The 21472-nt window shown below is 37.2% G+C and overlaps 1 protein-coding gene across 1 annotated transcript; it reads left to right on the plus strand.

The window, feature by feature from the left end:
- Window positions 1-1801: 1801 nt before the first annotated feature.
- On the plus strand, window positions 1802-21472 carry LOC104277510 (the record flags this gene model as incomplete). The annotated part of the gene is made up of 3 exons (XM_009874158.1): window positions 1802-1840; window positions 16134-16211; window positions 20029-21472. Coding segments are annotated over 3 exons (341 nt in total), but the record flags the coding sequence as incomplete, so codon positions are not given.

Genomic DNA, 21472 nt, shown 5'->3' on the forward strand with positions numbered 1-21472 from the left:
GGAGAGCTGGCAGCCAGCCAGCTACCATCAGAATTAGCTCATTGTTCAATATAACCAGCACTGGCAACTAAAATCCAGCCTGAGAGAGAGAGAGAGACTTTCCCCCAGCCACCCCCACCCCTTTTTCTTTTTTCTCCAAGGCTGCACTTTGGAAGAGGTGCAGTCATTCTTCCCCACACCCCCTACCCTCTCTCCACTCCCCCAACTATAAATTCCCTCTGTAGCAGGCTGCCCTTTTTTAATCCACATTTGTGTTTCAGATCATGTAGAAAGGACAGAAAGTGAGCAGGGAGCGGGGGCTTTTGTCTGTAAGTATATGCAATTCCAATCCACAGAATTTTACTTTTTTTTAAAAAAAATTAATCCTCTCTCTCGTTGTTTTGGTTTTTGTTTGTGTTTTTTTTTCTTCCCCCTCCCCTCTCTCTCTTTCTCTCTCTCTCTGTTTCTTCCCATTTCCTTTTGTCCTTAGCTGGACTTTGCTGCAGCTTGCTTTTCCCCCTCTCGGTGCACATTTCCAAACAGGCTTTCTTAAAGAAGATGAGAAAACGAGCAGTATATGTATTTAACTCTTTGTCTTTATGCTTTAAGGCTGGATTTCTAGGCTGGGGATTTTTATGCACACATGCAAGGGGAGATGAGAAGTGATTTTCTAAAACTGTTTCTTTTTTCTGGCTTTTGCATTCCGCAAACACCAAAATGCATTTTTGAACGTAATGCAGTTAGCTTTTTTAGCATGCATGCAAGGCTCTAGGATTGGTTTTTCATCTCTTTTCTTCTCCCTTGTAAAACGAATCTCCCTCTTCTCCGCCCTGACACTAGATTCCTCTCAGGCTGCTGGGGTTTATTTTTAGAAAGCAGTCATTCTTGCAACAGCCTTCTGCATTTTTGCATGTGCAGCAGTTAAATATTGGGTGGTTCTTTTGAGAAAAAAACAAAAGAAACCCAGCAGTATTTTGGTGAACATTTAGTGATGTGCTTGCTTTCAGATGTTTCTGTGTACATTTATAGATACATGAATTTTGAGCTTTAAGTCCAATATGTATGTGTATGTTTGTGTGTAAACATATGACTCATACCTAATTACATTTCATATGTACACACTATAGGTAGGAAATATCCATGGAAGAGAACTTTAATTTTTGTCACTATTTGAAAACTGATAAAAGAGGTATGCTACAAATTCAGTCAACTAAGAGTGTGGTAATTTCAGGTACCATTTAAGTGAAATAGGACCTACTCTTTTTTTTTTTTCCTCCCCATTTAAAGTAGGGGGGTGTGTGGAATAGAGAGAGAGAAAACTGGAGGTTATGTAATGCAGTGCCATTTCCAAAAATACCTACTCTCTGGGCCATTACGTTGTGAAAACCTGACACTGTTATACTTGTTTCTTGATTGCAAAAATCCCACACTTTGTACTATGCTTGGGAACCTTTACACTAAGCATAGGGTGATGTTTTTTTGTCCTCTTGACTGGTTTTTAGATGTGTTAACCATTAGTTATAGAGCTCTTCAGAGATGTACCAAGAGCTAAGAATAGCATAGGGTTCTGCAAATTCAGGTACCAGGGATTCCTTTGTCCTATATTTAAGCCTACGGACCACTGAAGTGCAGAGATGCATGATATATAAGCATACATGTGGTTAGAATAATTTGCATGACTTTAATCTTAGCCACTGAAGCTTATAGTTGGCTCACCCACTGTTAAAATACCTATTAAATACTGCGACAGTTGGAATTACCTTTTTTTTTCATTTTTTATATTTTAAATTGTTTCCAGATTGTTCTCCTTGTGCTACTTAAGAGAAACTGAAATCCCAGGACTTAACAGAATCTGAAAATGGTAAGAATTAGTTGCTTTAGCAAAGAAACAATATTTTTTTTTGTGTAAATAGAGATCTTTTTTTCCTCATCCCTAATACTTGTTCATAAATACGACCTTTATAGACATTCTTTTTTAGGCTATGGGGATTTGCCATACAATGACTGATGTACTTGAAAACCTCCATATGTCGGATCTTTGATTTTCTTGCATTTTTTTGAATAAAAATCTGAAATCCCTCTTTGTGCAGTAAGGCTTATTTAATTGAAACAAGAAGTATACAGGTCACTATGAAAAATACACATCATAACACATGTAGGAATACATGCAGACAGCATCCAATAATTTCAACCCTGCTATCTTCCTCCCCAAAAGAAGAAATAGGTCATTGCACTTAGTAAATGAAGCAGCTTTTGTTAGTCTGCTGTGGAAGTACATAAGATGCAAACTAAATTTTCTTACTATTTGGTAATTTTTTTAGAATGTTAGCTTTTCTTTGTTCCAGAAAGAAACGTCTAGGCCTCAGCCTAACTGAACTTACAGGCACTTAGTTGGAATGTGTGTACTGAACAGTATTGAACAATAATCCATTTCCTTCAGTGTTAATCGTGTTTATATTTTTACTGATTAAAGCCCATTTGTTATACTCTGAGATACTACTACTAACAAATAACTAATTTTAAGGATGAAACATTATGCATCTAAATGTTCTCTAGGTATGGTATTCTCTGAGCACTGTCTCAGAATCAGCAGGAGAAAGAAAATTGGTTTTTACAGAAAAAGTACATCAAGTGGGCAGAATTAGTTTAGATGCTATGTAGTCGTACAGCATTCTTGACTGAAGCTATCACTGAAGCATGTCTGAATACATGTACTGACATAAATATGATATATTTTGGGTGTTATATGATAGTAGTGTCCAAAATTTGTTAAATTTATGTGGGGCAGTAGCTTGTCTGAGGTAGCAGTGCACAGGGTGTACATTAGCACAGAATACTTTCCAAAGTGTGAGGTTCACAGGGACATGGTAAGACTGGGTTAAATTAATTGCAGTAATTATATTAGCCTTATCTGATTCTTTGGGATTGTTTTGATTTGGGGGAGGAGAGATGATCAAAGCTTGTTTAAAATTAGCAAATATGTAATCTGTTATAAAGGCCTTTTTTTTTTTTTCTTTTTGGCTCCTTGTTTTATACCATTCCTATCTGCAAAAATAAACTTGCAAATTCTGGAGTTTCAGTCTATTCTGGAACCTACTTTCATCAAAGTGCTTTGCTCATCTGTATATAAATGAATAGTTGGGGGTGGGGAATTAAAAGGGAAATGATTCACTTAAACTGTGAATAGAAATCATGTTAAAATACATTTTGTTCACACAACTGTGGAATATTGGATAAGGCAACTGTTTTCCTACCAACACCAAGGTGACAATCAGCCCACATTTTTAGATGGTATGCATGCTGTTATGTGCAATACATGCCTATCTATGGAACAAAAGATTATTTTAAGTTTAGTTAGGCATAAAATTACAGCCACTGATTTTTACCAGCAGATGATTCTATAAATCTAACAGGGTTCCTGTAGTAGTCAATGGAATCAGTTTTGTAAAGCCAGTTTCTGAGTGAGAAAATAAAATACAACTTAGAGCTATCCAAATGCAGAAAATACAACATAGTTACACACCTGTCTAGTCGTATTGTTTGTTTTGCGTTGTAACGTGAATGAAAGTCCCATCTGACTGTCTTTGATAAGTTTTTTATTTGTTATGGAATGGCCTAATTCCACTGTTTTTGTCAGTGTTGATTAGAATTTCCGTGTAATAAAGACTAGGTTTTGCTCCAGCTTGCAAGGTTGCTTAAGATGTAATGATGCTTAGCAGAATCTTTTCCCCTACCACTACACTTCTTTTCTCTTTCTTTCACTTCTGGCACAGTAGCACAGAGTGTAATTTTAAGTCAGACCACTGACATACTTTTCTTGCAGTAGTGGACATACCTGTTTCTGGAATGTTTCTTGCATTTATTTCAAGTGTATCCTCAGACATAATGTGCAGGAAGAATTCTTCTTTACGTATCAACACTTTCTACACTGAAATACATGATCGTAAAAGTCCTTACTTTGTTTATAGTACAATTGCATATGCAAAGGCTCTATTCTGCTCCCACTGGTCAGTGAAAATTTAGCTGTTACATTTCACCAGGCTTAACTAAACCTTTAAAAACAAGCAAAAATGGCCTGCTTATTCCTTTGCTAAACTGGAATTTCATTATTTAGTTAAGCTTACTGTAAAAATTAAGAGTGACTAGAATAAACTTCTTAAGTGAGAATAAAGGAATTCTTGGTTTAACTTCACTCTTATCTTCTTCATTTTTAAATGTTCTTATTCCGTAAAATGTTTCTTAGACTGCTTAAAAGTAAAAAAAAAATAAATTATAAAACACGGGTTATTTTTCAATGTTGCTTCTCCTTTTCCAAGACTGGAAATTGAGATTTCTTTACATGTGGTTAATTAATCTTTCTTGGAGCTGTATAATAATAACATCCTAAATAATTTCAGGAGAAAGAGAAAGGCAAAAGAGTGTACTTTCTATTCTTATAATTTAAACTTACAGACATTTTGAGCCATGTTATGCAAGGAACACCTGCCATTTGAGGATCTGTCCTTACTTGTGTATATTTCCTTAAGTGACCACCCAACGGAAGAAAGAACCTTTTGTGGTTTTGCACTATGTATAACATACTGGGGTAATTTGAATTGCTATTTTTATTTGAAATTGTAGAATTTCTGTATACCACCATCATGGAAAGTGCTGTATGTCATAAAATACAAGTTTAGATTTTAATGCTATATAAGGAAAAAAAGTGAAGTTATAACTGAAAAGAAAAAAATAACTGTTTTTAAACTTTATTTGGCCTGTGTGATCTAGTCTTTGAAATAAAGAATCTTGTCAGAAGCATGAAAGTGAGGAATTCTAATTCCAGTTTTCTGTGATCTCAAAGAAGACTTTTAGCAAAACTAGGAAAGGCTGTTTTAAATTATAAATATTTGGTTTTAAAGAAAGAAATCAAACAGGCATTTTAGACCCTTGACAAAGTGGGCTGTTTGTTTGCTTCTAGAGCACTGAGGTGTGTCCTTTTGTCCTGCTTGCATTGCAGTTTGTTTCTGGACTTCAAGGTTAGTTCTGAGAGTTTGCTAAGGAATTTAACTAATAACACTAATGAAAGTGTGTATCATTAAACATCTGTGATAATTTAATTGTGACCTACCTGAAAATAAAATATATTCTAGAGCAGTTCATTAATATACTTCTGACTTACGGCAATTAGGTGGCTTTCTTCTTAAGTGGTGTTATGGGAACTCTAGGCTAAGTGTTGTACAGGATAGCTGTGTCATCCCAAAACAAAAAGCCTCTGGTAGGAGGTTGTCTTGGCGTAGCCTTGCCTGGAGTGGGTCAGTTTGAGGGTATTCTATCATTTGCATTCTCTGCATTTTATAATCTTACTTGAGGAGAAAAGAGAAAAAATGGGTGATGGTCTTTCAGAGAGAAAACAATCAGTGGGAAAGCTTTTCTTCATTAAGTCATAGAACAACCTGCATTGGATTGAAGATAAAAAACATTCACCATCCCATTTATTTTTTCTGCAGTCCATAGGGAAATGCATAACATCATTTAAGTTAGGTGAACGTATTTATGAGACAAAGCTTGTATTTAAGATTTCATCCCAGTTTGGCCGTTACAAGTCTTTTCCAGTGAGTTACATGCAGATATCTGTACACATTCTGTAATTTTCTGTGTCTATAAAATAGCTTCACCTTGGTTGGAACAACTGTTCATAACTTTAGGATTATCTGTGGAGAATGGAGCCTGGGATTGGTCTGGCAGAAGCAGGCATTGTTTTGAACATTTTATATGCTCTGAGGACTAAGAATGAGATACCAGGATGAGACATTATGTCTAGTCCAAAACCAGATACACACTGGACAAATGCAGCTCCTGGTCTGGCATGAAAAAAATCATACTTCTTTGCTGATTATTACCAAGTCTGCAACTAGAATTTACAGTAATTCAGAACTCTGCAGGAGCTGTAGGACTGTATCAGATCCTCTTTTGTTCATGGGTAGCCGTGGGCAGAATTTGGTGATAGGACAAGGGGCAGAGGGTACAAGCTGGAGCATAGGAGGTTCTTTGTAAACATTAGAAAAATCTTTTTCACTGTGAGGGTGACAGAGCACTGGCACAGGCTGCCCAGAGAGGTTGTGGAGTCTCCTGCTCTGGAGACTTTCAAAACCCGCCTGGACACACTCCTGTGTGACCTACTGTAGGTGATCCTGCTCTGTCAGGGGGGCTATACTAGATGATCTTTTGAGGTCCCTTCCAACCCCTGACATTCTGTGATTCTGTGATTGAGAAAGATGAAAGCTAAGCAGTTTTAGTTGTCTGAATGTGTATGTTGTGCTTTTTCATTACACTTATGTACTGTGCCTGAAGAATACGTTGGAGGCAGTTTGCTAATGCCATGTGATTCCTCCAGACTTAAGGAGAATTAAAGCCTTTCCAGCTCACAAAAATAAATAAGCAGAAACACAAACTCATTTTTTGCAGTACTTCTGCCAGCTAGTGAACTGTGCAGAAAAAACACCTTTATTGTTTATGACTAGAAAAATTTGAAGTGGGGTTTAAAAAAAAAGTAATTTTTTTGTGCAAAGCTATAGATAACTGTAGATATTTCTGTGGTAGAGTTCATTAAAAGACAAAATGTGCATGATCTGTGTGCTGAAATTTTGTAACCATGCACCAGCATACTTGATCTGAACAGAACTCTGTTGACACATAGAATTAAGGGTTTACATAGTACTTTGTCCAGGACAAATCTTTACCGGACTTCTTTCACAAAATCTGAAATACTGGAAAATCAAAAATAACAATTAACATACACCTTGTAATACTATAGTCATAACATTGATTTTTAAGTCTTGGGATCTAAAGCCTTCACCAACCAACCTTTCTCTTGCTTTGCATCTGCCTGAGCTCTGATACTTGTATCACACAGATAAAGGGAGAGGAAAGGGACTACACTTAATAGCCCTAGAAAAACTTCATAGACGTAAGTCAGTTGGTATCATTGACTGGGACAGGATATTTAATAAAAATGTTTTTAAATATTTGTATTTTGGTTTTATTTCAAATATTTATTCACCTCATTAAACCATATTGGTTGAGGGTGCAATCTGGAAAGGTGTAAAAATGTTCTTTTTAAAAGTTTAATGTAGAATGATACTGTGAATCATTGTCTGAGTGTTACATGACATTCAGTTTAGACTGCTGGTCTGGCAAATTCACAGTAGCACTACTGAATAAGTCCCTATGTAGATGTTCCTGGGAGGATTCCTGATGTTTGCTTCTGTATAACAAACAACAATAAAACAAACAAACATAGAAAAAAAAACAACCAAGAAATCCCCAACGCCCTCAGAACAGGTAGCGTTTTTCTCATCCTACAGGAAGAAGTGTTTCTGGATTAATTTTGCTACACTAAACTTATGGTCTGTCTACTAGCATAACATACCACTGTGGGAGTAAATTGAAAGAAGTTCAAAGAATTGTATATGTTCTCACTGAAGGTGGTATAAACCTTGGTGTAAGGTGTACATTATCAGAAAGGACTCTTGAATTCTTACTGCACTAATGTTTAGAAGGCACACATTGGCATCACAGAGCTACTCAAAAAGATTAAGTTAGAGAGGATCAAAACTTCCCTCTTTGTTTTAGTGCAGCCATGTCTGTGATAGATCTACATCATCAAAGAGTATGAGTTTAAATAACTATTACTGCTGGCAGAAGAAAATTCTGTGGGAACATTGGTAAATGTCCTTATTTTCTCAGCCAAGAAATTAAAAAAGACATCAGTAAAACCCGGGAACAGTAACTGGCAGGAAAAGTTCTTTTTCCTGTGTGTCTCCTCATTAGAGGAGGCCCAGAACCCCCAGATATTTTTTTACTTTCAGCCTACAGAACATACACAATACAGTTTATGTTTTTGTATTCTCAGTAGCAGTTAAGCTACATTAAATGATACTAGATGCTGGTAAATATGACGACTACAGGTAAATGTATGGTAATGCGTTCAAGCACCTGCTAAAATATCATCTGCTGTGGTCATTACATCTCTTTCAATGAGGTAAGTATTGCTTGTCAATGTGATTCTGTCTCCCATTTCCATTTTTTTAATACTTGCCTGAAATATGACTGAAATATGAGCAAGGGGCTGGCATCTTATGAGGGTATGGGCTTTCGTGGCTGGGCTCTGAAGCCAAGCAGTTAGCAGAGACAACATGCTACCACTTGGAGAACAACATGACTTGCTGGATTTTTGGTCGTCTCCCTGGTATGTGTGAGAAATTCAAACAAAATCAAGCGAGAAAAACAGTATATTAAATCTTCTGTAAGTTAAAGTATTCAGGTCATTAGTTTAGAAAATGTGTAGGAAATTCAGAAATGAAACACGTTTTGTGATTCATCTTGGTGCATACATTTTTTATAATCCAAAACTGGACGGAGGGTACTCGGAGAACACACAGAAGAAGCATTATTCTGGGCTGTCTTTGTGCTTAATCTTTCTTCAGGGTTCCCCTACTAGCTCCTGTTCTTGCAGGCCTTTTCTTTAAGATGAAAACTCAGTGGAGCGAGGAGACTGGGTGGAGTGGAGTTTTTGGTTGGCCTGTGACCATACGGCTTTTCCTCCTCCTCCATTGCTCCAGCAATTTGCCAGTGTTGTATATGAAACTACTGCAGAACATAACTATGCAGCCTTTGGTCCTGAATTTTGCTTCCTTGGTGTGTGGTCACCTATCTTTGTAACCTGGGACTTTGTTCTGCATCTTACTCTGCAGTTACCATTAGGTGTAGACACAAATAGTTACTAATTACACTTTTCATTACCTTATTGCACTTGAAGAGCAAATTACAAAATCCCATGTAACTGACTGAAAACTCAACTACTATTTTAGGCTTGTTGCTGTTGTTTTTCTATGTATTCATGTTAAGTAAAAAACCCAAATATTCCACTGTAGTGTAGAGGTAAACCAAACAACTGGGTATTGAGTTTGGTTTTCTGGAGAATTTGTCTGGCTTTTTCAATCTCTGTAATGTTTTACAGTTTCAGAGTCCATGCACAGAAATCTACTGGTGAAATAAAGTAGTTTTCAGCTGTTTTATTGATTAATGGAACTTTCCATATAATATACATTTATTTCATATTATTGTTCTGGAATAATTGCATATCTTTTCAACTAGTGTGATACGCTGGTAATGAGTATCTTTGTTAAATTAATTAATTCAGTAGGAAGTTGGATGAGCATTTATGACAGCATTCACAATGTACCACTTGGTTTCTTTTTCTCTTAATCTTCATATGCATGGTAAATATTAACAATGCTTTGAAATGGTTCTTGCATATTAATAAAGTAAAAAATCAGCATGAGAGCACTTGTAGTGCACAAGATTCATCCTGACTAGTGCAGAACAGTGCAAATTGGTATCTCTGCCTAAAAATTACAGTGCACTCAGGTGGTCTGGGAAAAAAGTCCTCTCCAGGAAAATTGTTTTCTATAAGTAACCTCGTTCAGTCATGTATGCCAGAAGACAGTGAAAGTTTCTGAAACAGTTCTTACCAGCTAAAGAATTCAGCAAACTACATGCTCAAGCTAGATTAGCTTGTGTTTTCCCCATGCTCAACAGCATACTCACTTGGTAGTCATGTAAGAGACCAGGTGCAATGCGCCTGCTCTGAGTTCTTAGTATCTATCAGCATATCTATCCCTGCATTCTTCTGCAGTAGTAGAGCCCATTAATCTTAAAAGCATGTTTTAGCATATTTTGTACAGTCAGGCAGATGATTTTCTTATATATGTCATGGGATGCTGTAAGTAGATATATAAAAGATGCAACCTGTATGGTGTGGATGAGGACAGAAGTGAATTCTTTGAAGAAGCTGATACAGATGAGCCGAGGTAGGAGACTACATGGAAGTAGATACTTCAATCAAACCTGGAGATTAGATGCTTTAAGAACAACAAAAGAAAGAATGCATGAAGATGGGTTTATATGAGAAGTTTTGTACTCAGAATCCAGAAAAACTACTTCCAAGGTCACTTCCTTATGTTATGTAGGAAAGGAGCAGATGACATCCTATTCTGTGAATTTGACAGCAATTGAAGAAATGATGCACAAGGACTGCAAAAAACCTCTAATGAATAAACTTGCTAATTCATGTGCAGCATGGAGAGAGGGATGCAAGGAAGAGCATACTTGTCTCATTTAGGCTTTTTCATCTCTATGTGGTTATGAGTTTGAGTCATCAGATGGGGAGGAATAAAAAGTAGCAGTAATATGTTCTCCATGAAAAGGCAGAGCCAGCAAAGGATGCTAATGCACAGAAGTCAGAGGCAAGTTCACATGTACAGTTCTCCTGTCGTGTTCTGCTGATATACTGCCATGTATTAATTATTACTGTAATAGCAGGTAAAATCTCACCAAAAACGTTACTTGGACCAGTCCCAGCCAGGAGAAGAGTGATTGTGTAATTCTTCATCAGTTCTCTCAAATCATCTATCTGACGTTATTTATTTTATTTTTTAATTTATTTTTATTTATTTTATGTGGAATTAATCAAGTGAAGTAATAGTAAACCATTTTTTTCCCGCACTGATTTTTGAATGTTTGTTGCACTGATGTGGAAAGCAGGACTGATAGAGAAACCTGCTTCCCTGACAATGTACTGAAAATGTGAAGACAAGTTATCAGGGACAGCTGTTGCTGTACCTCAATCGGAAGCCCACAAAGAAAAAAGTGATCCAATTCGCATAATTGGCAGGCTTCACACCTTCTAAACCACATGTTCACAGTGTTTTTAAATAATTAAGCTAAGGTAATGAAGTCACATTTTAACTAGAGCAACTTGTGGTTTCTGATGTTTTATAGAGAAAACTTCCTCACTGAGCCTGTTTCAGAGCCAGCCTATCACAACAGAAGCATCCCATTTGTTAATGAGTACAGCTTCTTAAATACAACACAGGTTTATCAAAGCTTCACCAATTCTTTCAAATAAGGAAGAGTGATGAGCTGTCTTGATGCAGCCCTGTCACTGGCATCTCCAGAAATTCAGAAGACAAAGTTGATTGATAGCAGACTGCCACTCAGCTTAACTCTTGATAACCAGCAACCACCGTCTAAGGTCCCTTCCAGCCTAGGCCATTCTATGATCCAGCTTACAGTTGCTGTATGCATTAAATTCTGCATGCTAGGTTTGGAACGTCATGGACATTAATATTTTATGCTTTTGTAATGTTCCCCTCATGGTCTTAAAAATAAACTATTGCAGATGGGAACATTAGTTTACCTCTTGCACTGAAGTAAATGCATTAATACTAGCACAAGCTTTCTCTCCAGTTTTGTTTAAAATTAATTGGCTTTGTTTTGTTTTTGTTTCTTTTTTTTTTTACCAGAATTATTTATTTGATGTTTAAGGCATGACACAACAAGATTTTCTGTTTATGCATCTGGATTGTGATGGTGGTTACAAAGAGAACTTCTTCAGTGAGGCGTTTGGGGGATTGAGAAGAGCGTGGTAGAATGTGAGGGGAAAACTGACTACAGCTTAAACAAGCTTGTAACTAAGATACTTAAACCCCCCCCCACACACACAGAACACAGAACAAGCCCCCAAAACAACCTGCAAAGTATAACAATTTTTTGCAAAAGAAAGGTATCCAGCCTCAATTTGGAAAGAAAATCTGCTAGACACTTTCAGTGATGCAGAAGCCAACTGCAAAGGAAATAATGTCCAACTTTTCATCTAGAAGCCTTAATACCACTCAGTTGTGTCATTGCAACACAGCAATGGTGGTGAAACATCCTCAAAGTACTTTAAAGGACCATAGGTACAGAAATGAAGAGCAGCCTTGCCTTCCAGCTGCACAGCCCGTGGCCAGGAGAGCACAGTAGGAGGACAGCCTCTCTGCCTTCTGGATTAGGCACTACAGACGCGCAGGGCCCTCAGTCCTCACAGCTGCACAACCGTAGTTTTATGCTGTGAAGGGGAAAGGCGTGCACCTTTCCACCTTTCCTTCCTTCTCTTCAACAACTATCATCATTTTACTGCTCTATTCCTCAGTCCATGGCCATCTCTGTCTGCTATTAGACTGCTAATCCATGTAGCTTTTCCTTTTATTTTGCTTTTTATTTCCTTCCTCTTATGTGTAGGTTTGTGCAGAATTACTGGAGATGGTCACCTTTTATTTTGAATTAGGAATTTCCAGAGTACTTGTCATCATTTCCTTTTTGTTTTAATTTCCCTCCCCACTCCCAAATTGGTTATACAATGAAGTTATCTGAAACTTATTAGAAGGTGGTTGCTGAGGCACTCAGAGATGTTGATCTTTGCTCTTAAGCTTGTAGTTTGGAAGTCCAGACTGCAGTTGCATTCAGCTCTTGTAAGTCCTAAATGAGATTTGATGAGGAAAAACTCAGTCATGGTCTACATAAAAAAAAAAAAGAAGAAAAATATAGAAAAGCAACTCTGTGTGCTCTCTTCTTTCTTGCTTGTTTCTAACTAGAAAAACCTTGGGAATGCTTAACAGGTGTTTCTTACCAAGTTTAACATGCTTAAATCTGGGCTTTTTTGCTCTTGATGGATGTATCTGAATGTTTGAAAGCTGCTCTTAGTGAGGAGGAATGAAGAGTGGGTAGCAAGAAACTAATTTTAGCTTTATAATGTGATTGAATCCAGTAGATTCAGTCCTGGTCTTTTAAAATTATTTTATGCATCTGCTTTAAAGGTGGGATAAATTCTGTGCTCTCCTACTATTGCTTTTAAAGAGAACAGAACTTAAAAAGGAAGAACAGGCATCCGAATTTTGAAATGCTGGTCAAACAGAGACTTTGCAATAGGGAAAAATAAGTTTCTTGATTATTTGCCAGAGGAGAAAAGAAGAGTCTATTCTATAAAAAAAAAAGAGCATAGCAGTAAATAGATCTGGATGCTGTAAAAGCTGGTAAATAGACTGGACATTTACTTACCTCCACCTTTGTTTTTTTATTAATTTTAATCTTAATTTTTATTATTTGTGCTTTCCATGAGAATGGAGGCTGAAGAATTGAAAGTATATTCATAAATCATAGCTCTCTATTTCATGCTGGCCTTGATGTTTCGGGCAGAATTGCTTGTTGTTGTAGAACACTGTCTTAGGCAGCACTTCCCATATATGTGGGTTTCTTTCACCCCGACTTCTCAAAGTGGAAGTGAATGGTTTTGTGTGTCACATGTTCTGCCAGGAAAACAGGTTTACAAGGGCAGTAATGCTGTTAGTCAGATGGTTTTGATAGTTATTGGATAATTTATGGATGAAGTTTCCTAACGATTTTTTTCCTAATAATTATAAAATACTGAGACTATCAACTTGAGTCAGCACATGACTCCTATGCATTGTACAGACTTGCAGTGACTTCAGTTTTCAGTCCATCCTAAATTTCAGTAATTCTGTCCTGAATCCTGATACTTTGGTTATTTAAGCCAAGCCAGCACTCACATAATAGTCACACAGGAAGTACTAAGAAGAGAAAATATTATGTGTATCAATGGAAGCATTTATTTAGAAATGTTTGCTTCATGCTAACAGCTGGAATGTTGTAAGCCTTACATCCTGCTCTGTAATGGGCCATTGCTTTGTACTTTTTCTCACTCTCTAGCTCATCTTGCAACACTAATGTGTTGTTTTGAGCTGCTGTAATTGACTAAAAAATCTTGCTGTGTTTTTCTAGCATCTTAGTGATCAGTGTATTTGAACCTCTAAGTAGTTTCTACATTTTATAAAGCATATATCATGGCAAGACAACCTTTTTATTTTTTTTAATTTTTTTTTTTCTTCTGGTGGATTGTAGTAAGCCCTGAGTGGACTTTTGTACACCGGCATCTTTTCTTCCATTCCAGAATCTTTTTCCACTTAGCCAGTATCCAGGCCATGGTTCCCCAGCCTTTCAGAGTTGCTCTCAAGGCAGATACTTGAAGTCCTTTGGCTGCATTCAGGACCTTGCTATCTGTATCAGAACAGTTACTGCATGTGGAGTAGGTCCACATGGTAATTATCTACCAAGATTTGCCTTGGTAGTTGTTTCCGAAGAAATATTAGGAAAATAGGACATTGCTGATTTTTCTTCTACACAGAAAATTACTGTGAAAGATAGCTGGGCATGTGTGTAGGGTTTGTGTAGGATTTTTTGGTGGTGGTGTGCTTTGGGATTTGTTGGGGTTTTGGTTTGTTTGGGTTTTTTTGCAATTGTGGAGCATAGTTGTGCTTGTACCTTACACCTTTTTCCTCCTGCCCCATTCCCCAAATCCACCCTCATAGTGCAGTCCCTTTAAGTTCTTACGAATTTAAGTTGAGGATCCTTTCTTTGTTATTTAACTGCAGGTGCTTGTTTTATTCCTATTAAATTATTAATAGTGATGATAAGGCCTATAGGATTGCCTGAACACATCTCAGACTCCATGGAAAACATACAAGCCCATATTCATCATAATGAATAATACTGTATTCTGATGCTTATTTCTTGCTCCTTTAGGAAAACAGACTTTTTTATATTTTGCTGGTTTGAGCATATGTGTCGTGTGGTAGAGCTGAACTGCTATAGTCGTTTCCCACCATGAGTCTTCATGCAAAAAATAAGACTACACAATAAAATCAAGGCATAGTTGCAGGATGTATAATCAGTGATTATAAATAGCAACAGAAGAGTTGAGAGGTTAGCTGATATCTTTCATTCAAGTGTCTCAGATATTCAGTGTAAATATTGACTGATGAATTCACAGAGTGCCCTGTGGATGTTAATGTGAATTAATTATTCTATGTCAGTGATACCCAGAGAGCTTAACTGGCTTGTCTGAGATCATATAGTAATCTAAAACACAAAATAAAATCTGATGCTTTAATCAGCAGAAGTACTTGGTTTGTACTTTGGAAAATCATGGGAGAATGTATCATAGCAGGCACTGCCTTAGGGTTTGTGTTTTTAATCTCCCTCCTCTGTTTCCTACTTCGTAGTACAGTTTAGGATTTTCCCTTGGAAAAGTGATTCAGGTAATCTTCTACTAATTTCTCCAAGCGACATCTAGTCCAGTTGTGACAACTAATAGTCAACATGCAACTCCACAGAAATTAAAACATTCCTCAGGTTTCAATACCAATACGATAGCAAGCAGGTGAGTACAGCTGGTTCACCAGGAATTTAAGTGACAAGGCAAGTTTTGATTCCCAAAGCGCAAAAAAAATTGAATGGTGCAATTTATAACGTTCAGTTCAGAACATTGACAGTTTGACATTTAGAGATTGTGCAGAAATAGTTCAATTCACAAAACTCCAAAGGCCGAGGAGTCAGACCCAGCAGGAAAGTAAATTTAATATCTTTGGCGTCACATGCAACTTGTACCTGACCACTTCAGTGTTTGATGCGAGCGAGATGAAGAATATGCTCTGATCTGCATCCTGCGGTAGAGAAACTGAAACATGAGGTTTCGCATTCAGATTCACCGTAACTGAGGTGTATTAGCCTGGCATTTATTCATTGTAGCTTCCCACTGTAGTCAGTGGCCAACTTTGGGTCTTACCGATTTTCCATAGGGAAATTTTCCTGCAGAAGTCAAAGCCTAATACCTTAACCATTAAATCCTGCTGCCAGCTATTGTATTTCATGTCTTTTATAATGTGTTGGAATTCCTTTAATGTCTAAAATATAGGGTGTTAACACGGAATTATAGCTGTTTCAATGATCTTAGAAAGTAGTGAGTTCTGGTTCACAGTTCACTGTGAAAGGATTATCAAAGGTGTGTTGCCCTTGTCTCCTCCAGTCATCAGCAAAGGGAAGAAACTTCATTAAATAGGCTTTTGCCAGTGGCTTCTGGCAGAAGAGAACAGGCACATGGCTCACAATATCCTCAGTAAGTTTATTAGTATGGACATCCTCTTATACAGAATTTCTTAAAAAGATTTTATAAAAATCCATCCCATGCTCACTTTTAAAAAGCCTGTTGAATGCAGATTGCCATAAACAATATAGTTGAGATACTCTAGGGATGGATCTTGTTGTCACAGGTACTCAGAAATATGTAGAAATATGAAATGGAGCTAGATCTCTAGACCAAGCTGAACTGATAGAAGTCTTGGTTTTAGCAATGCAGTCTGTCATATGAACAGCATTTGATTGCTTTTAATGAATCGCTATTTGTTAGTAAGAAATTGTGTATATTTATGTCACTACAGGTTTATCAACCAAGGTTAATGATTTTGGCAAACCAGAAAATGTTTCCAACCAGCCAAGGGGATGGGGGATTTCCAAAGGTAAAGTTCTTTATGTAATTTCATTCATCTAATAAAGAGTTTACTGAGATGAAAGTTTTCTGAAAACAAAATGGATTTTATTTTATGACTGCTTCAAGAGAGTAGCCAGCTCTCATGATTTCATCACGAGTCTCATGGTATTCTGTTTTTCTTAAAGCCTTGTCTCCTTGAGCCAGGCAGTTAAGAGAGGATTTCAGCTTTCATTTTAAAATTATGTTTTTAGCCTTTAGGCCTGAAGAAAACATGGACTCTTGCTGGCTACATACCAGAAGGAAAACATACTAATTTTCAAGAGCTCTTATTTCTTAAGTCTGTCTCATGATTTTACAAGCTTGACATTCGAGTTTTGATTGCTTGATTTTGGCAAGTCTCTCTTAGCAATGCAGATGAAGAAGTCAGTGATAATGCATGAGGAGGAAGGTGGTGGTGGTGTTTTTCTTTTTCTTTTGTTAAGTTTTCTGCTTGTGCTTTACCTGGCTTGAGTAACAAGCATACAATGCATGGCAGTTTTCATCTGAGTTTGACAAGAAGCACACCAATTTAAATGCAGACGATGTGACTTGTGAGACAAGATTCGTAAGATTTTGTTCTGTTACCATTGCTGGTTTCATAAATCTGAAACTGGGTATGAAATTTGAGTAGGAAAATGTAACTACAGAATATACATGTTTTATTTTCATATTCCCTTTCATTACTCGCTCAAAATCTGGCAAAAAGAAGTCAGGTAAGTAAGGAGGGAGCACATGGAAAAATGTTTTGATTAAGTTTCAGCTCCTTGTTAACAAAACTCTGCTATTCCATCTGGATAACACTATATTTTCCACATTTTTTCTTTTAAAGAAACTTCTAAAATTTATAGCTGGGCTATTTGCAGTCTGCTATTTGCAGACTCATGTGCCAGTATGCCAATGTTTAAATTAACATACATAGCAGTACTGCCATTCTTAACATTCAGAGTATTTTGGAAGTTCAGTTGAGTAGGCTGACAGCAATGCCAGATTACGATGAATGCACTATATATGGTCATCCTTATGTTAAATGACTTTCCTAATTTTATGAATCAGCTCTGTGTTAACTAGATGATTTTTATTCAAAATTTTAAGTTAGCAAGTTGTCATTCATCATTAAACAAAATTGCTCCTGAAAAATAGGAATGAACCTGTGAATTATGTGCAGCATAGTTAGTAACAATGCTGCATTATGTTGGGTTTTGTGAATAGCCATGTTTTTATGCTGCACATAGCTTAAAAAAAGTTTATCAAAAGGGACAATTGTTTCTTATCTAGTCAAAAGATATTATATGTTTTTTCCTTTAAAGTGATTGGATTCCTGATTTCTAAATGCAATGTATTTTTGTAGTCTTTATGTAATTCTTCAGAAGATATTTGGCATATGCTTACAAGGATTAGTTTTTAGAACTATCTCCAAATTTCATTGACATTTTATTTCAAAAGCAGCTTGACTATTTGCTGTACACAATCCAGCATCCAGCAGAGTATCAGCCTTAGCAGAAAATGGGTGACTATGGAATTTAATTTTTTTTTCATGTGTCCTGTAAAATTAATCTGAGTGAATTGCTGAAGAAGACTACAGAGATTTCTCAGTCCTTCAGCTCAAAAGTTTTGTGTACTCAATGCTAAACAGCTTGAAGAATACTGGAAGAATAAAGTACAATGAGTAGATTTTTGAAAAATCTATTTCAGATAAAAATGCATCTTTTTTTTCATGCAACCAACAAATATAAAAAGGATATATTTTCAGGCCTAGAAGGGTCATATGGGACTTTTTATCTTATGATTGCATGGCAGAATTTCAGGGCTGAGATTGTTTTCACAGCTGAAAAGGAACTGCCCAACACAATGCTTTTGGAAATTTGCCCAGACCTTTGGTCCATGTGGTGTGTCTATTTGCATGTGTAAGTTTCTAGTTTTCTTCTCATATCCTGTAATGATACACAAGTAGCAAATTTAGTCAACAAAAAAAGCAAAAAATATTATCACGAGGATGGGATTTTCTAGAGTCTTCTGAGGAAACATGTTTGTACAGTCACTGAAGTTTAAACACTCTGAAATTGTCTCTTGCAAAATCCCCAGTTTGGCTCTAGCAAAGGCAAGGTATGTTTCTGCTCCACTTCTTCCCCTGCCTTGCAGAGTCCCTCTGCAAATCTACTGACCAAAGTCTGCTCTCAGTTTCTCCATTTCTTGATGTCCCAGAGGGAGAGGGTACCATTTGCCCCTAGGAACAGATTTTACTCTGTGTTCAGCCTGAAGACTGCTCCTGGCTGTGGGCAGCGCAGAGCCCTGGGGAAGTTCACCTAACTGAAAACAAAATTTATCCTGTAAACTGTGATAAAGACAGTGGGAGATCCATGAGGTGGCTTCATAAGCAGCACAAGTGACTATATCAAATATGGACATTCCAGTGAAAATTATGGCTTTGAAGAGCCACAAAAAGAAAATTGCTGAAAATTGCACCTTCTTGGCAGTTGTGAAAATGCTCTGCATTTAATTCCTAATTCAGAAGTTCACAACTACTCACATCAGAAAAACTGAACTCAGAGAAGGTAACTTCAATTTCTTAAGCACAATAAAAACATTCTGCTTATATGACAAACATGTCCAAAACAATAAAACACTTTTACAATTCTAATCTCTTAAGCACAAACTCCACAGTTTTTTTTCCATAACTTGCAATATATTATTAGCTAAACAAATTCTTTTTGTTTAAGACCCATGGTTAATGAGGCTTAAACTGAAGCATATGTTCAATTGGTTTGCTGAATAGGCACAGACTTCAGCCAGTGAATGGTTAAATTTGGTTAACAAAAACATCTGAGGCAGCTGGCTGACAGAGCACACCATCTCCTTGTTTGCTGAGATGCAAGTAACACATTACAGTGTCTTTAGAGTGCTCTTTTCAATGAAGTAATTTATTGGAGTATTCTAGCTGCTTAAGCTGTAAGGTGCTTTTTTAAAAGACAGGAGGTCTGAGCTGTAAAAGGTTCTCTTAATTAGAACATGATCTTTCGTAACTAAGATGCACTTTTATGTTGGAGGCCAAGTGGAGCCATAAGATGGAGCTTGCGGTTTAAAAAAAAGGCGTCAAACAAATTAATTTATTGGTAGATAATACCATTAACGTTAGTCTTTTGTTTACCAAGCTGGCACTGAGTTATATTTTGAATGGGGCTTGTTGCCATCTGTTCATTTGTGGCCATGAGTTTTGTGTTCGTGGCACTGAGGCAATGTGTCTGCCTTTGTGTACAAACAGGTAATTGCTTCTTTTCAGCCATATTTGTATGCCAGAACTACTGCACACACAGCACCTGCAGATGCACTTTTAGACCTGGGCTGTCCAAGCTATTATGAAGGACACAGAAATGGCTTGGTTCAAGCAGGAGTGAGAGAAATAATTTTGAGGAATAGTGTAAGAATGCACAGCTGGTGATGAGCTGCAGAAAGAGTTGTCACTCCATAGCCTCTTCCCTTGTAACTTTACTGGGATGGTTGAGGTCTCCCCAGCTGCAACAGATGTCCAGACGTCCCAGTTCAGTGGTGGAGGATGCTGCTTGGCTCAACTCTTTTGCATTTTGGCTGCTGGGCCACATTCATTCATCCCCAAGTGAAGAGTATTCCTCAGATGCTGCAAGGCTTGCCTGCCTTTTAAGCAATCCTTTGCTCTCTGTGGCATTAGTATTTATAATTTACTTCTGAACTAAAGCTAAGGAAATATGGAAACCCTTAGACAGGAAAAAGGAGGACTCCACTGAAAAGACTTCACCAAATCACAACTAATACCATTTTTTTCCTCTCCACAGGGAAGTCTCCCCATCTCCAAGAAAGTAAATCGCAAGAAGAAGAGCAAGGCGGAAGGGGCATGCCTGGTTCCAGTAAAGGGCTATGGACACCAGTTCACCAAAATCAATTACCTCTACTCTTTTTAGTCATAATTTCTCCATTTGTTTTACATATGGTGTATGGGTTTGATCAGGTCATGGTGTCATATATCGGGAATTGTTTCTGTGTAAATCATCAAGTGTAAGAAGAAACTATGGGACTCTGAGCCTTGCTTTAGAGAATTACAGTGGACAAACGTGTACCATAAAAAATAGTTTTTAACATTCTGACTCAAGCGAAAGCTCTCAGAATTTCACACTGTGAATCCATGTTTACAAACATTACAGGTGGGCCCTCAGGCCTGGTTCTACCACAGCAATGTCTTCCACTACTCAAACTCCACTGCTCACACACAACCGGTAAATCACTCTCTCCATTTTCACCATCCCGAACTGCTTCTTGCAGAGGCTGAGAGTCCCCCTTTTTTTTTCATTTAGATGTAACAAGCCTAGTAGTTTATTTTCATCGATTGTCTGTATATCTCTATATTTTATCCATGTACTCTTTTGATGTATAGAAGTAGTATGAAACTCATGGTTTCCTTGTGGTAAGTGATTGTGATGCTGCCACGGGATTTGAGACACTGATGAATGGTGCTATTTTGGACTTTAAATATGCTCCTTGGCAAGGTAGCTCTGATGGAGTTATTTTTTATTTCCATGTTCTGAGAAGGTGTTGGTACTTTGTTTTTCTGAATGTTGTTCTTTAGACTGGACTGACTTGTTTACTTGTGTCTTCAGTGTGGCTTTCTTATTCAGTGCTGTAGGTGAGTAACTTCTTATGGTGTACAAGTGAGGAACTGATTCCCTATCAGGGTCCACTCACAAACATGCAGTTATAGTGGGAGCAATCACAAAACTGTAATTTACGTAAAATCTCCTTTCTGACTCCTGTCCACCTAATGGAGAAAGACAAGCAATAATTTCCCACCAACCTCTCAAAATCTCTTTTGATTTTTGCCTTTTTTTTAAAGCCTTTTTTTAAAGAAGGGACAAGTTTTAATGTCCTCTTCAAATCCATAAAATAGGGGATATAGTAAGAAAAATACAGCAAATTTCTGGGAGGAGAAGTCCTAAAAAAAAATACATTTCCACAGTACTATTGACGTGTGGACTTTACATTTTTGTTCTTGCTCCCAGACTACTATCAATACAAAACAACACAAAACACAAACCTAAACAGTATCATTTACTCATGGAGTGTTGTTGTGTTAGACACAGTCTGAAAGCCCACCTTAATTTTTTATATAACTCTGTCTTTTAGCTCTTCCTTTTACAGGGCAGGCCTTGTTCTGAACTGTTTTAGCTTCTGACTGTTAAATACCAATGCATGCACTGCACTTACTAGATTTCTTTCCTTTCCCTA

Source organism: Apaloderma vittatum, unplaced genomic scaffold (assembly GCF_000703405.1).
Source record: "Apaloderma vittatum isolate BGI_N311 unplaced genomic scaffold, ASM70340v1 scaffold41527, whole genome shotgun sequence".
Taxonomy (NCBI): domain Eukaryota; kingdom Metazoa; phylum Chordata; class Aves; order Trogoniformes; family Trogonidae; genus Apaloderma; species Apaloderma vittatum.